This window comes from Haliaeetus albicilla, chromosome 2 (genome assembly GCF_947461875.1).
Source record: "Haliaeetus albicilla chromosome 2, bHalAlb1.1, whole genome shotgun sequence".
Classification (NCBI taxonomy): Eukaryota; Metazoa; Chordata; class Aves; order Accipitriformes; family Accipitridae; genus Haliaeetus; species Haliaeetus albicilla.
In genome coordinates this window covers 40,384,978-40,401,763 of record NC_091484.1, presented here as the reverse complement: position 1 = coordinate 40,401,763, position 16,786 = coordinate 40,384,978, and the positions used below count along the sequence as shown (strand labels likewise).

Below are 16,786 nucleotides of genomic sequence, written 5' to 3'. Positions count from 1 at the left end.
AGGGGCTAACTGCCTAACCAACGTGAAAGACGGGGACAGAAGGACAGGAAATTGGGCAACGCAATGCAACAGCTCAGAAGTAACGGGTCAAAACCCTCCGTAATTAGATGAGGTTTCTGGACTTATGGGTAGTACTCCATTAGTTTTATTCTAAAATTAAAATTGGAGCATGGTTCTGTGAGAGCCAAGCGTCTTGCCTTCAACATACAGGTATTTTTATTTGGTGAGAAGGGAGGGCATTCAGCACCTACCTGGCCATACACAGCAATCAGCAGGATTGACGCTGCGCAAAAGTATCGATTTTACCTATTTATACTACTATTATTGAGGTATAATAATAGGCGCTAACAGCCTTACACGGTAGTATATGGGACTCTCAGAGTACAGCAGTCGATATTACTTCAGTTTTTGCAACCTGTACTTTCCTAAATTTAAGAAAGATTTAGCAATATAAGCTGATTTTCAGCAAAGTTTTGTTTTCTTCCCTGCTTCATACTACCACGTGCAGACCACAGCTTTCCAGGATATGCCGATATGCCATCAACATAAACGTAACTTCTCAAAACACAGCAAACATGCAGAAACACTACAAGTCTCTACTTGCCTTATCTCTTGGGGCTCTTACGTTTGGGGTTTTTTTTGTTTGTTTGTTTGTCTGTTTTTACGGAATAAAATTAGATTTCAGCATCTGTCACCATCAGGAAAAAAACTCATCCCTGGCTCCCACATGAAAACATTGTAACCAATGCACAGTTACTGAACCATGATGCCTTAATGATCATTACACAAATCAACTTTTTTTTTGTTTGAAATAATGAAATTAAGAATGTGCTTTCATAATTACTTGAATCAGACTGTCAGGTTATAAATTTAATAGAAACCCAATAAGATTAAATTGTAAAAGTAACGTATACCACGCTAATTTATATATGTGTGGAATCTTTATATTTTGACTTATTCAGGTGTGCTGATTAAATGTTAGTAAACAATACTGTTAGTATTGCCGTTCTGCCACTAAAAAACAACAACCTGGGAGCAGATGCAAAGCACTTGGTAAACGTTTCTGTCTTCTTTTTGCATGCATTTTTCTAAAGCTCTCTTTTCAACATAATCTAACAAAAAAATACGTAGGCCTATTAGGCAGACAAATTGCAATAAAACCATAAGATTTTAAATACCGACATTAGGTGTTTGCCAATTACAGTTCTAAAACTCCCCACAGATATGATGTATTCAAGCAATTTGAATTATAGTATCTTCCTTAGCTCCTCAGTATAACCATAGTAACTTTTAAAGTATGTATTTTGAATTTAACAGAATTTGAATTTATTCTGCAGATAATATATTGATTCTTAAAAACATAGGAACTTTAAAAATATACAGAATGCATACATTCCTATACAGGAAAGGAATTAAACATTTGAAAGAATCTTCTAGATAAATCCCCAAACTCATTCAAACCTATGTGCCCGATAGTCCCTTTTCTTTGGGAAAGCCAACGAGCCGCCAGCAAAGTGCACCATGAAACTACAAGTACGCAAAACATCACTCACCTAAACCAGAGCACGATCTCACTAATATCACTGCAATCTCTTCCTGCTCCCATCACCCCTTCCTTGCCCTGCACTACGACCTCTGCCGTACCAAGCCCCTGTAGCCAGTTGGCTTGTTGAGCATCAGGTCCACATGCAGTCCTCTGTCAGTCAGGTAACTCTTGCCAAAGGCACTAACACAGCGCAAGGGAAGATGCTTGGTTTTTTACCTCAGCGCTACCTAAACAGAAACTTCTGTAGCGCATCATTTAATAGCTCTTCCGTACAAAGTGCTCTAGTCAGCAGAACATTATCTGCAGTCTCCTGGCTCAGGCAAGTCCGGCCACCTTGCAGATGCTGGCTGCTTAGACACCCAGTCTAACGTTGACCCAAATCAGTTCCTTAAAAAAAAAAAAAAAAAAAAAAAAAAAAAAAAAAAAAAAGGCCCTCCAGCAAACAACTATTTTTGTCCACTGGCAGAGCTGTTTTAGGTCCATTTTATACCCTAACTCCAGACTACACTCAGGAGTTAATCAAGTTTTTATATCCAAAATAAGATAAGAGCAGCAATGTTCAATTTTACTGATTTTAAAACCAAAACTGTTAACTATCGCATCATTTTCTAATACGTGTCCTCCAGGCTTTTCACTATAACTGGAAGTGGTTATCCCAGCATTTCCAGTTCTGAGCAGGAAACCAATATCCCCAAATTAAAAAAAAAAAACAACAACGGACCTCCCTCAAGAGAGGTTCTCTTAAAGAATATGTTTGAACAAGCCGCTTTTTTGTGCAAGGGAGACTTCTTTGCCCCAAGAAATATTTCTCTTTACCGTTGACAAGCTCCAATGCCGAATTTTTTACAATACAGGTATCTCCTTTAACATACATGGCTTTGCTACATATTTAAAGCTTGTTAATTGGCCAACTAGTAGTCAACTGGTTAGAGAAGACCAAACACATCCAGTTTACCTAAGAGGTTACTTCTGTGAAGCAGCTTTCTACTACAAGTGGTACTTTGGCTAACTACAGACCTGAAAGCCTGTTTAACACATAAATTAACACTGCATTGCTTAAACTGGGGAGAAAAATAACTTCTGAGAATACAGGCATAATCTCCACAATAAAAGGGAAAAGAACTACGTGTTTGGTGTTTTTTCTTTTCTATACTTGGTAGCAAAGTTTGTGCAAGAATCTAAATTTTATACCAATACTCCAAAAGAACTGCACTGCATCCTCCAGAAGCTTTCGTGCTTCATTTTGATTACCTGTCCCTTTTTAAGTCAGCATTGGAAGAGCTGTCCCATCTAGAAATTTTAAGGCTACTCACTTAAATAACTATACTATTACAGAAATCAGATCAGATCAAAATTACGTGGACCAACAGATTGGCTTCATACCTTAGGTTTACGGAGAACTGCAATGGGAAGGGGAAGGTGTAGAAAACGGACAGTTCTCTAACCCTGAGTCTTGACATGTAAATAAAGACATCTGAGGAGCACACAGGTTGGAAGGGGCTGTAACATTCTATCATAATTAGAAACATTTCAAGAGCCCTGTAATTTCCAATCAAAATTACAGTAATTTCCGATATACAAGCCATGATTCATGACAGAATTTTTACATTCCATGGGAGATTATAGTGGCCTGATGTATGACACACTGAGTACAGCACTAACATAAACAATTCAGTTTAATGTTTAAACAGCACTTGGTGTTTAGAATCCCACAATAAAAGAAACATATTATTGTAGAAATTATCACTTTGACAGTGATTGAAGGGTAGGCAGGCATGTGGCCTATAAAGCTATAATTTTTACAGTCCACAGCTTGAGTTTAATCATTTTGATATAACATTTCCAAAATATCCCTTAAAATGCTCCTTACAGCATATAACTTAAAAGACAACATCCTTTCTGTACAATGAAATGGAGTAAACTCCAATATGTGAACAACACAGAAGTCAAAAGTTAAAGGCTGTTAAAAAGAAAAGCAGCACTAAAATGCTGACGGTCCAAGAAACGTTGGTCTAACTGATCATTATCAGCTTTCCCTGCAAGATGCTGTATACTTCTATGAAGCAATTTTAGAAAAGTAAAGGAATAGTAAATAAGTGGACTTAACATTTCATCTAATGTGGAAATTCAGCATTGCAAGCACTGGTGCCTTTACCATTTTCTTCAAGCGTCAGTATAACCGTGGTTCTAGTCTCTCCCATTTTTCTACATTTTTCCTTTACTTGTTTCTTTAGTACATTCTCACTGAAATCAATGCTTTTGCATACACTGGTGATCTTTCTCAGAAGATACGTCACTTATGATAATCACACCCAACAAGTGCTTGCTGATTTCCCTCTCTTGCCACTAAACTTGACAGAAGTTCTTCAGTTGAAGAAAACAGAATAGGAAACCACACAACAAAGGCTTAAAACTGAATATGCAATATATATGCATGCACACATGAAGGTAACCAAGCAGCCATTGTATTCCACAAAGATCATACATGTTTTCTCAGATGTAACTTGTATAACCATAATTTGTTGGGTTTTTTCTTTGTTTTTGATGAGGACAGTGCTGCCTCACCTCCTGTGCACAGTGGGTCTGACTAAATATTTTTGCAAAACATAGAACACCAGCGTTCCTTGTTAAAAGCATATGTAATTGCAAAACACCAAAGCCTTGAGATGAATTCGGCAGCAATACACAGAGCTTGCCCACAACTTTTGCCACTTCCACGCCAGCTAAGAACTTGTGAACCTGATGCTTTCTGAGCTGCGCAAGACCCACGGGTGCGCAGCAAAGGCATCTTGCTGGTGGGGAAGAGGGAGGGATGTGTCTCAGGAAGCCGCTTCTCAACCCTGCCTGGTCAAGGGTAACAAGAGGTTACCTTTGGACTCAGCAAGGAGCTCCGAGCTGTGGTATTGGGCTGGTGTGCTAACCCAGCCACTCACTGTAACTCACACAGAAACAGATCAAAACCGGGAGGAGGGAAAATAATGACACAGGACAGGGAGGCCATCGCGCCCTGCGAACTTTACCTGGCTTTTGGTTGCCGCAACCTTTGCAAACAGTGCTTGAGACACCTTAGCTCTCTTCATTTCCTGCTGAATCTCATCGTAAATGGAAGCATTAATGTTCATGGAATTATTTTCTGTTTTTCCATTCCTCTCTGTAGCAATAGTAGCAGTTTTGACCTAGAAAATATATTTTATGAGTCATTTTTCACTATGAAAAAGTTATTTTCTTCTCTTTCCCTCCCCAAGTAGTTCCCCTTTCCATTTTATTCCTTTTATTCAATCTTCCTCTGATAGTCTTTCAACTTTTCAGACTTAACATTATAAGTTATCCGTGGTTCAGGCAACTGGGAAACAAGAAAATTCAGCATATTGTAACAGGTGAGTGCATCTGAAATATGAGTTATCATTAACTGACCACTGTGAATTTCAATGTCATAAAACAAATTAGGTGGAAACCTGTCAAACAGTCTTGTAGAGACTTGTGAATCCTTATATGATTTCTTTGCCCCGCACAAATTAAGTCAAAATTGTAACTGTGGCATAAAAGAATCTCTAATGAAATAAAAAACTGACAGATATATCTTGATTCATGTGTTATGTCCAGTACACTCAACTGCACGATGACATAGAAAAGTTGTGGCTTTAGACTCAACTTTCTAAAATATTATCAGTTTAATTCTTAAACTGTTTTTAAGAAAGCAATAATTTAGAATAATGCATATTTTAACCACTCATTAAATCAGGATAGGGTTTTCTTAAAACTATTAATTCTAGTTGTACTTCACTTACATTCGTGAAATATTTATTCTTCTCACAGTCCACATTAGAAAAAAAACACACATGAAACCAAGACAGAATGATTATACTACCACCTCTATGCTGCATCTGCAGCATTAAGGAAAACAACAAAAAATACATCAGTGGTGACATGATGTGCATGATGTGCAGAAGACTATCGTTTCCTTCATCCTCTGGAAATGATGGAAGTGATGTTTCAACACCAAGAATCATCCCACCAAGGTTAGAGAGCAGTTTCTGCAATATCAGTTGAGAGGTACAAAAAAATCAGCAGATACTCAGCTTATCCTACAATATTCTCAATAGTTAAGGATAATGTCTTTCTTTAGCAGCTACTCTTGTGATGCTTGCCCAAGATTAGTGGACCTAATGGAGCACTAATCCTGAAGCGGACCGGAGGAAAGGAAAGACTGGATTTCTGCCAAGAACCCACAGGGTTGATGATGCAAAAATCAAACCTTTAGATTTTGATTCAAACCTACTGGTTCATACTGAGGTTGTTGAGACCTGATTTAATGTAGCCATTCAGAAGTTACACGTCTAGTCTAAGTTAGTCATTCAGGCTACCTCTAAACCTAATGGACAGAGCTTGGCACTTCCAGAGGGTGACTCACCCTACTCTTAAGTATGTGTCTAAACCCAAACTTTCACTATCAGTTTAATCCAGTGCAAGTCAGCATCTTCCTGTGCTCTAAAGTCCCTTGAGGTTCAAAGGAAAATCTGACATGGTAATTCATCTTCTAATCTCACTCTCTATGAGCTTTCATATGTCAGAGGTCTCACAATACAAGAGTCAAAGGGTTTACGTGAGAGACGTACTTAGGCAAATCATCAGCCCATTTTTTCCTAGAAACGTCATGCTCAATTTGTGTTAAATATCCTCCCCAGTGTTTCTAAGATAAAATAATCTAGCCCAGAAACTGGGAGTGCATGCCACTTTTGCTGAGCCTCATTTGTCTATCGGGCTTTTTAGAAGCTGTGCTAACACATGCCCGTTAGCAGCAAGGGGCAAAACCCCAGCAAGAAGGCGGCGTCCACACATACTTTCCCCTGCCTCCTTCTGGCAGGCATTAGCACTTTATGGTGTCTGAAAGCAGGAGTCCTAAATGAAAAGGGAAATGAAGAAAAATCTCAGAAAGTGGCATACAGTTTATCACATGATTTGCTTTTGTCTGAAAACAACTGGTACTTTGCAGCCATGTCATGGAGAGTGAAGCGTTTCCTTTTCTGCAGTGTGCCATTTTACAGGTGACATTGCAGCAGAGGATGGCCAAGCCTGGGCCAACGGCTGCTCAGAAACATTTGAGGCACTTGGCAGCGGGCAGCGTGAGGAGCAGCACCATGAACCTCTTCTTCCCACCGCAGAGCAGGAAAACGCATGCCTCACACTGGGCAAATCAGCATGGGGCCACAAGAGCAGGTGCATCTCCTGAACACCATACAGTGAAATCATTTGAAAATTACAAAATCAGTGGCAATTTTATAACCTTTAAATGAAAAGGACTCGCTGAAAGATAACATCCCCGTTGGTTGTCAGTTAAGTATACAACTGGAGACAGCCTTCTCTGCTTGCATGTAAAAATCAGGCTAAGCTAAATTAGAAAATGAAAAAGCGATGGCTTTGTCAACACACCTTCTTGGACCTTGGGTTTAAATTTTGGCAAATTTATTTCAGTCCTTCCCAAAGGAATATTTCTAACTTGTAACTAACTAATCTTTGAGGGTCCTGAGTGAAAGATGAGAAGACGAAGGTATTCAGCTAGCATGCACAAGTCCACGGTATCTTTTGGGAAGGTAACACTTCGCTCTTGTGATTCTGATCGAAACGTCTCTCTTCTGTAAGCACACTGCCTTTTTGATTGCTACTCAGCTTCAAAAGACAGCTTCACATTGTAGCAGTACCTCATAGACCACTTAACTGAGCTATGAACACTCAGATCATCAAAAAAACAAGACTCGCACACCACATTGGAGACATAATTTAAACTGTGCATCTTGGTCCACACTTTTCAATGCCCAATTTAATAGGGATATCATTTAATCCAGGGGAATTACTGAAAATCCTCATTCTGGTTGGCAAATCACACCTATCTTTATACAGGTACAACAAACTCAACAGCATCTAATATGTCACTGAAGTTAAAGCAAACAAAATAAGTCCTACTGCCTTCTGTTGATATTGAATTAGGAAGTGAACAACAGAAAACACTAATATCTGCATCAAAAAGCCATATTAGCCCAAAGAGCTTCAGGAGAATAGAAGTCTTAAAGTTATAAAATGATGGATTTGGGGATTATCAAGAGTTGTTGGTCACAGCCATACCCTCTCCCTCTCCAATTCATATAATCGGCTAGGTATAAAAATTCTTCCCCTGCTTCTTAATAATTTCTCTTCAAAGATCAGGTATAGACTGTGGCTGGACTAGATGGACCATTGGTCTGCTCTGGTCTGATGAATTCCATGCAATAATGCTAATTAACCTCTTGGAGAATATCCATACATAAAACTGTTTCATAATTTATACATAGCAAGCATCTAGGCTGTTGTGTTGAATTTAGAATTGAGTTCAAGACAGAGGCTGTTTGAAGCTGGGTTGAAAAAACACCCTCCTCCTCAAAAAAAACAACAGAAAACAAAAAAAGCCCCCAACAGTGCAACTTCAGGACTTAGGAGAGGAGGTGGAAAAAGTATTCATTCTGAAGAGAAAAACAAAACAAAACATAATCTCTCATCTCATCCACACTTAAGCACAACCTCCCACCCCACCCACACTTATAGCCACATTTTCTGTTTAGGAAAGAAACCACAGATCAGCTAAATTTTTTTGACAGTACCCAAATTTTGCAAACACTAACTCAACAGGGGAGCATTATTTTACGAATGTAACACACTGAGAATCAGAAATTTGTTTGGCCATCTTCCTATCACCAATCAATTTAGTCTTTTAAAAGTACTTGGAAAAAAAAATAACACATCCATCCCCTCCTGGCCTGCCCAGATATATCTTCTCATCAAATAAGGCTGATTACAGTAGCAAGAAGTTCTGGATTAATTCAATTTTCCTAATGAAAGGACAGCTTGCTATAGAAGGAATAACCAATCTGAAGAGGTTTTCATAAACATGGAAGCTCATTTCTTCCTCATCGAAACTGAAACAAAAAGATCTTTTATAACACATTCTCATAAGTACTGTTTTAGCTTGGGAATAAAAATCTTCTTTAATCCTGGTTTAGCTTTTAATATTACATTGTACATTAAAATTCATAAAGTAGTTCATTCCAGGCAAAACAAACTACTTTTCAGTTCTGCTCTGCAAATAGCACAGGAGGTACAATAAATGCTGTTGCTTTCAGAACAGCTTTTATCAGGACAAGGTTTACTACTCCATTATTACAGTGGCGCCTGGAAGTGCAGTTATAGTTAAGTGTCAGGGTTTCCATTAACTCTCCTCCATGGTGGTTTTCGTGGGGGTGGGGGGGCGGGAAGGCTTGCATTTATTATTTTGTTCATTTTTACTTTCATTAAAATGCAACTTGGCACAAAGACTATCAACCTAAATCTCAAATTTTGCAGCTGTAAAAAAAAAAAATTTTGCTGGCGGTGAAGTATGGTATGTGCATGTGTTTGAACTCCAGGGCGCCACCATCAAGTTTCACGGGAGCTGCTGTTATCCAGAGTTCCTTGCAATGGAAGTTCACTGGTCCTCAAACACCAGCAAATCAGTGTCCTCCTCAAAACTACTCTTTCAAGAGTGACGTCCTATCTCTGGGACCCAAGCTGAAATTGCTTTAGCATGGAGGAACTGTAATTTATCTGTAGTCAGAGGGAGGCCAGGATTATATTTATGAAAATGAAGGGTTTTGTCAATGGAATACCCAGAACCGTAACTCATGCAAGATTTGTGATACTTCTTAAAACACTGTTAAAATTATATTCTGCTCTTGACATTACACATACTCTGTTTTCACACAGGATGATGATGGGCCCCAAGAGTCAGCAAAATTTTCTTTGGGGAATATGGGTGGTGAGAAGGATTTGTCTGGGATCTCTCTTCTGAAATGGGAATTACTTGTCCTGAGAAGGAAGTGTTCATATCTGCAGGATGGCTAACAAGCTTTAATCAGATTATTTCGAAAAAGAAAACCTGTGACTTGGTCACCTGTCTCCATCCTTCCCCCAAGTTGCACTAAGGAAGTGGGAGTCCTCTTCCCTCCATACCCTGAACTGCCTCAATGAGAGGGAGAGGCCATCGCTAGCACCTCCGCGGGGAGCTCCATCCACCCTGAACATAGCTCCACACTCAGTGTCCTCTGAAGTATCCCCACATCCTCTCATTCCCACACAACATGTAATAGACTCATCCTCTGAACTTGACTTAGGGATACCCAGAAAGGACCTCTGTGGCGTGGTCTGCAAGATGAAGGTGTTGAAGAGGGGAAAAAAAAAATTAATAAAAGTAATAGAACAAGAAAGGACCTTTTTTTCGTCCTCTTAAGCTAGTGAGGTTAAACTATGTCTCCATGCAGCACCTACCTGATGGAGATGCTAACATTTATAAACATTTATGCTAACATTTATAAACTCCACTGCCCCAGGAACGCCCCTGACCGGCAGGCTTCTGCCCCAGGAGGTGGCAAGATGAACAATGTCCAAGGGAAAAATTCTTGTATACACCGTCTCCTTGCACTCAGTTTGCCAGTGTGGAAGATAGCAGACTTTTACAACTTGACCAGCTTAGAAGGCTATACACATATCCCAAAAGCTCATGCATTAGAGGCTAATGATTTCAATTTAAAAAAAAAAAAAAAAGTAAGATTTTGCTTCTTTGTTTAAGTCAGAGAGAAAGGGAGAAGTAAGGGGGACAAAGAGCTTCTTAAAGGATTTCAAAAAAGAATTGGAAACAATCCAGATACTAGTTGCTACTTGAGCTAATGTAAGAATGCTGTAAAAATGAGATAAATTCAACACAGTTCCTTCTAACTCAGGCACCAGGGTTTATGCTTGGTGAGTTCCTACTATCCTATCAGACCTCCGAGGTCACGCTTTCTGTTTTTGCATGCAACAGTATGCAAAATTCACACAGAACAAGCTCAGCTGCTAAATGGTTAAGTCTGCTCTACTGTCTGGCCACCAGTTGGCAACACAAAAATGCAAAATAGATCCTTTTCAGGATGTTTATTTTCACATCCTTCTGAAACTGATAACTTGCAATTGCAAAATAAACCTTCATGTGTGGCACATTAGCTCCCATTTTTCATGGTTTCATAGTTTTAATTGTTTCAAATGTTACACTGGTCTAAAGATTTAATATTAAGTATGTTGGCTCTTGTGTAAATTCTGTTGTCAGGATAAACGGTCTGTTTTGTCTTTCAATAGTTATCCAAGAAGCTCACAGCTAAGCTAGAAAAATATTATGCTCTGTCCCTGTATAGTGGACTTTAAATAATTGCTTACAATAAATTTAGTAGTAAGGATGCTAGTAGTTTTATTTCCTTAGTATCAAATATTCAATAAACTGTGGACATTTGGGGGGGTATCAGAGTAGTAGTTTGCATTAATAATTTTGCAGTATCCTGATTATAATTTATTTCTGCTACGATTTGTAACATTATACTTGCCAGTGCAACAACTGGAACAATTTCATTATTATTTCTAGCATTAAGTATGGTACTTATGTTACCAACACAAATATTTCAATTTTCAAATTTAGGGCTCTGAACACTTAGTAGCAGGTGGCAAGTGCTACATGTGTTTATAGGCGGGTAATTCTGGCAACATGTAAAAAGGTCGCACAGAATCCCAGCTCAGAGGTTTCTACATTCTTGGTCCATCCACTAGATAAAGCGCATATGTTTTGCTGAATGACAGAGAACAATATAACAACTAGAAAAATAACTTTTACTCTGTAGAGCTCAAGTATTAGTCTGTTAGGTTTCCTTGTTAACCTGTTTTCCTTTTGAAAAGGATCAAAACAGAACTGTGTGCTGTTTCCACTTTGAACTGTTGCAATTAGGTTAACTATACTCCTGACTCCCACTAAAAAAATGAAATGTAATTATGAACAAGAGCACAGTAGAGACAGATAGATTCCCCCCCCGCCTCTGACCCCTAAATTTGGACTTAGAGCATGTTTTGTCAGTTAAGAAAACCCCTAAGTCTCACTTTCTTTCTGGCTGCAAGGGATTTATAGTTTAAAGTGTGAATTAAAACCAACACAAGGACTACCTCTGACTTGACATCCTTCTGGAAGGTCCTGTAATTAACTCTGTTCTTTAGCTGTGAAATTGCCCAAGACCACTTGAGACAGAGTGAGACATTACCTTGGCAGAAAGGGATAAGTTAAGAAGGAGGGTTAGCCTTTGCTCTGAATTACCTGGGCTGTGGGAGCAGGTACAGATATTAAAACAAACTCAAATGTTATTTTAAACACCGTTATCTATATTTAACTCTTTCCCACTAAAGCACTGCTATGTAAATAGATTCTCATCCTTTATCTTGAAGAGTATCTATAGTGGATTTCACAGACTAAACTCAGTTAATGATAACAAAACTAGAGCACTAGCACAGTCTGTTCTTTCTGCTAAATTTTTTTTCTCTTCTTGTGAAAAGTACTGCAGCAGGTCAAAGTGATCTTCTCTCCTCCCTTTTCCTACGATTTTGTTATTCATTAATTTAGTGTGGTCCTTGGTATCCATTAGCTGCAGGAAAATTAGAAAAATGATCTCAAGGAATTTATAGCATTCAGAATGGGTATGGAATATAGTCATAGCCACAAGCCTAAACCCTGTTAGCAAAAAAACTGCTCGGTGTTTATATACTCAACCATCACAAAATTCCCACAATCCCAGAGCCTTCCTTTATACAGCAAATCTGGACTGTGTATACAGCATGATTCCCACATATCTGCAGATCAGTTTGTTTTGTCCCTGCACAGGTACAACCTTGAGCCACAGCAATGCAGAGTGTTTCAGAAAAGATACAGTGTTTTGGAGTGTTTCATTCACAACTGTGCTTCTTCTTTGTGAAATCCTACGCATTCCTATGGCTCACACCGGTATGTCTCATGTGCCCTAAAACTAGCAAGGACTACCTTGAATTTCTTGATACCACTCTACCAAACTTTATAATTTTGGGAAAATTAAACCAATAGTCCCACTAGATTTTACAGAAATCAACAGGAGTTTCTTTTGAACAAATACTAAATGAAGCTTTAATGAACATATCCAATCTTTCAATGATGGATATAGCAACTCTGTTATGTTATCCAGTTGTCAGTAGCTCGACCTGGTGAAAGCATGCCCAGCATTTTGGGATGGAGTCTTCTTCCCCCCATCACTTTAGTTTTACCTGTTCATTTTCTGGAAGATAATTTTTAAGGCGATACGATGTACTCATACTTCTGCTTTCATTCCCACTCGGTTTAGTGGTCCAAATCCTTCAAAATCCCTATTTGAACCTCTAACATTAAAAACAACACCTGAGAATTATAGGAAAAAAGAGACAGCTAAAAGCCAGCATCTTCCCGGCCCAGTAAAGCTCGTATCTCAGCTATCATCCATTATATTTCTTAAATTTAATTTGTGATATGCACTGCAAATAATGATTCTACAAGCATTTAAAAAATGCAGCAATAAAAGCTTTCTTCTTTTTAAGAAAGGTATCACCCAGCAGGACAGTGAGAAAACACAATGAGCAAATCTCAAAGAGAGAGAGTGGTTTACTTGTGGAGGCCGGCTAGGCGGTGTGCTTATGAGAGGTGCGGGGCCCATTGCAGAGGCTGCGTTCAAGCTCCTTTCCCTTTCGTCCTGGTAAATTCGATCTCGTTCGGCTTCTGGCAGCTGCAAGAAGTTCTGCATAGCCCGAAGGTTTACCAGTAAGGACTGCGAGGCAGTCTTGGGATCTTCTTCCTTTCGGAGGATTTCTGAGAGCAAGCCCTGTAGGGAGGGAAGAAAAAAACACGCTGCAGAGTTAGCCTAGGTGAGCATCTGTAAAACTGGGCTCTGCAAAGCCACTGCTTATCAGTCCTCTTTCTTCTTTCCCCTGGGCTGAGAATGAGAGCAGCAAATGCACTATTCACTCCACAGAGGAATATATTAATGGCATTTTAGGTAGCAGAGAAGAGAGCATCAGTTATACCCTTAATTTTATTAAGCATCTGGTTTACATACAACATAAACTGAATCTGCCTAATAGGTCTCCTTCCTTTTACTGGCTTAACTTGCCATGAAACCTTTCACAGTCAACAAACAATCACAAGATGTTAAGAATAAGTGAAATAGAGACAGTGGGGTGTTCTCAGGCTTCCCAGACAAAAAGCAGAGCCAGCCTAAAAAACATGGCTTTCCACATTTCTAGCAACTTAAACAGCTCTTTGAAAATAAATGATATTTCACAACTAATCTGATACGATAAACTCACAACATTCCTAATGTACTGCTTAACTCACTCAGGTCCACATTTGTTATAAGTCAATATATTGTTTTGAGAGTTGTATACTGGACTTTAACAACGAGTGAGGAAACTCACCATTGGATGCTCCCCCTCCTTCAGCTTCCTCCTCCTCCCACTGTCCCCCTCTCCTCACCAGGACAACCCCAATCCTCACCCAGTCCATGGCCTGGGCTATTTATTTGAGCACCTGCTGTACAGGTCCCATTGCTGTACAGGTCCCATTTCCCAAGTCCATTTACCACTGTTGTCCTTTGACCACTTTCAGAGTCCAGCAATCATAGGTAAAAGTGAGCGCTGGGGAATGAGAGGAAAACAGCATACAGGGCATCCACAGCAGTGAGCCAGAGAAGGGCAGACTGCAGATGATAGCATGCTGCCAGCAGACAGTACAGACCACACCAGGTTTCCTATGTAATCATTCCATCTCGGTTCTCAGCAATGGAGTAGGCCTGGCGGTCTGGGACACCTAATTACTCTGAAAGATGAAATATTTATGAACCTGTGAGTGCAACTACAACTTTAATGTCAACAAGTTCTTGAAACCTCCCCCCTGCCAAATTCTCCCTTTAAATGTGTCAGGCATACAAAATGCTCTACTGTCTTGAGGTAACAAGATGATGATAAGAAAACTAACTTTTGCAAAAGCGGATGTAAACTTTTTAGAATAAATGCTGTTGCCATGCTGGGACAAGGACAGGGTTGGTATGAGAGGCTTTTATTCCTAGTGTAACAAGGGAACACAGATGTGGTTCTAAAGAAATAACACAACCCAGTGTTTCTTCTCCTGAAGAACTGTTGTTATCTAGGATAATGGAGGAGTGAATGGATGGAGGGAGGAAAGCAATAAAAAAAAGCTAAAACTAACTAAGAGAGGCAATCCTGAATGAAGATATCCATTCCTAAGGGAGTGCAACAGAACGCTACGGCCTAAGCATCAGCCTCCTCTGTATGGAAGCCTGATGCTCAGAGCACCTATGGCAGTTGTCACCTCTCTCAAAGGTCCTATCCTTAGGGGCAAAAGCCCCTTATGAAGGTGCTGCTGCAAAGCCACCGCTCTCAGGCAGCTGTGCTTAGGCAGGGTCAGAGCCCACCCAGGGCGGCTTTGAGCTCTGCATTTCCCCCGTTGCCCCTCCATCTCTCAGGGGCGATAAGGACGGAGGTGCTAACCAGTATACTGGGGCCAGTGTGGTCCTCATGGCCCTGTCTGTGCCTGCACACATAAGAGGGAAATGGGATGGAAAACACAAACAGTCTTTATAGCACCGAGCATGAAAAATAATTTGGAGGAGGATTAAAAAAATAATAATCCTGGGGGATACTTTCTTACCACTATTCTTCATCCCTCCTCTTTTCTGGTATCCAGGCAGAAACTACGCAGAAGGCAAATAAATGCATTAAGACACAAAAGTGGCATTTCGGTGGAGAGTAAGTTTTAAAATTTTTCTTAATGACTAATCTAATAATAAATTTACTTATTAGCAAATATGGAAATTAAATTCTTGTCTTCCATTTTTTTCTACTTCTAAGTAGTCAAACCCACAGTTACTACTGTTTGTCAGTGGTAGGGTTACATGACCCATCCTCCAAGGGAGGCAAAGAATGACTTTGTGCCACTGGAGACAAGGCAAAGCTGTCTGCAGAGCACAGGATGTACAACGGAGGTGTAAACACATTTGATTTCTGACCGCTATTGTGCTGAAAACCACTGCACCAGGATTAAAAAGAAGAAAGAAAAACTGAACTCAAGTGGACTGATCATCGGCAGGAGAGGAGGCTCCTTACTAACAGACAGCCTATTGTCAGCCACAGGAAATGTCCTTGAAAAATACTTTAGCCCATAATAGAAAATATTTGCTAATATAAGCCTTTGCCACATAGTGGGCAGCTAAAAAAAGCCGAAAAGGCTGTTTTTCTTGTATAACTTTTCCCCCCTCAGTGAAATAAATAAAGAAAATTGGGTTTTGTAGTTTTCTTGCGTTTGTCAGTACAACCATTGCTGCAGGACACCTCTTGGTGATTAGATATGCCATTAAGCATTCATTGCCCTCTCCTTCCCCCATCACTGCCATGACTCTTCGCATGAGCTGGGAGCAGAGCAGAGGACACAGATGCAGAGACATCAGAGGAGATGAGAGAGTGGGGAGAAAGCAAGGAAGAGGTGTTTTCTTCTAGGAGCTTTGAACCTAAAGGTCAGAATATGCAAGAAAATAACATGAGAAATAAGGTATAGTACCGGGTGCAGGCAAAGTCTTACAATACAGTTTGCCTGCTTCATATATTACTTCATTTCTACTATTCAATTTTCTGAGCACAAAACTTCAGCTAAAGATTGTTAGACAAGATGTAAAATGGGAAAATCCTAGAAAGAAAACATCAGCTCTCATATCCTGCCCTGTGCCGATATGCAGAGATTTACCGTTCGTTTTACCAGGCCTGAACTGGTTTGCCAAGGTACAAGTCTTGGTGTGATCTCCTGATATTGTACTTCAGGTTGCGTAAAAGCTAAATGCTGTTTTGCATAGAGACTATAAACACTGTTAGGCTCAGAGTCCTCCTCACTGTTCCTCCCTTGTACTCTTTTTGCACTGGAAATGTATTTTCTTAAAATGTTACTAGGTCTTATTGAAAAAAAGAAAGTTTACATGTCATCACAAGTATAATTCATTACTAATTGCACAAAAATGTTCAATAAATATTATCAGGGCTTTCAAAAGCTAACGATGAATTCTTTAAAAATGGAGATAAATGAAAGTGTCTGCCAATATGAACAAAAACACTGTCTGGCCCCCAGTTTGTCTCCTCTTTGAACATAATCACTGATTCAAATAGATTTTATCAGCCTGATAGAACTTCAAAGCTCCCAGAAGAAAAATGCCATTTGCCCAAACCTCCCCCAAAACAGGCAGAACATCCCTGAACGCTACCCCTCTCTGTTGCAGGGTGCTCCCATCCCATGTCCAGGTGGAAGATTATTCGCAAGCTCCACCCACA

At 39.7% G+C, this 16,786-nt stretch overlaps 1 protein-coding gene across 9 annotated transcripts in view; it reads right to left on the bottom strand.

Annotated features, from left to right (window-relative positions):
• Nucleotides 1-16,786, bottom strand: part of SATB1 (SATB homeobox 1) — a 93,968-nt gene that overhangs the window by 22,675 nt on the left and 54,507 nt on the right. For all 9 annotated transcript variants that reach the window (XM_069772050.1, XM_069772111.1, XM_069772059.1 and 6 more), the window contains 2 exons: nt 13,066-13,278; nt 4,567-4,722 (listed from right to left, as the gene is read on the bottom strand). In XM_069772050.1, the coding sequence (XP_069628151.1) occupies nt 4,567-4,722; nt 13,066-13,278 (369 nt within the window). The remainder of the gene's footprint in view (nt 1-4,566; nt 4,723-13,065; nt 13,279-16,786) is intronic.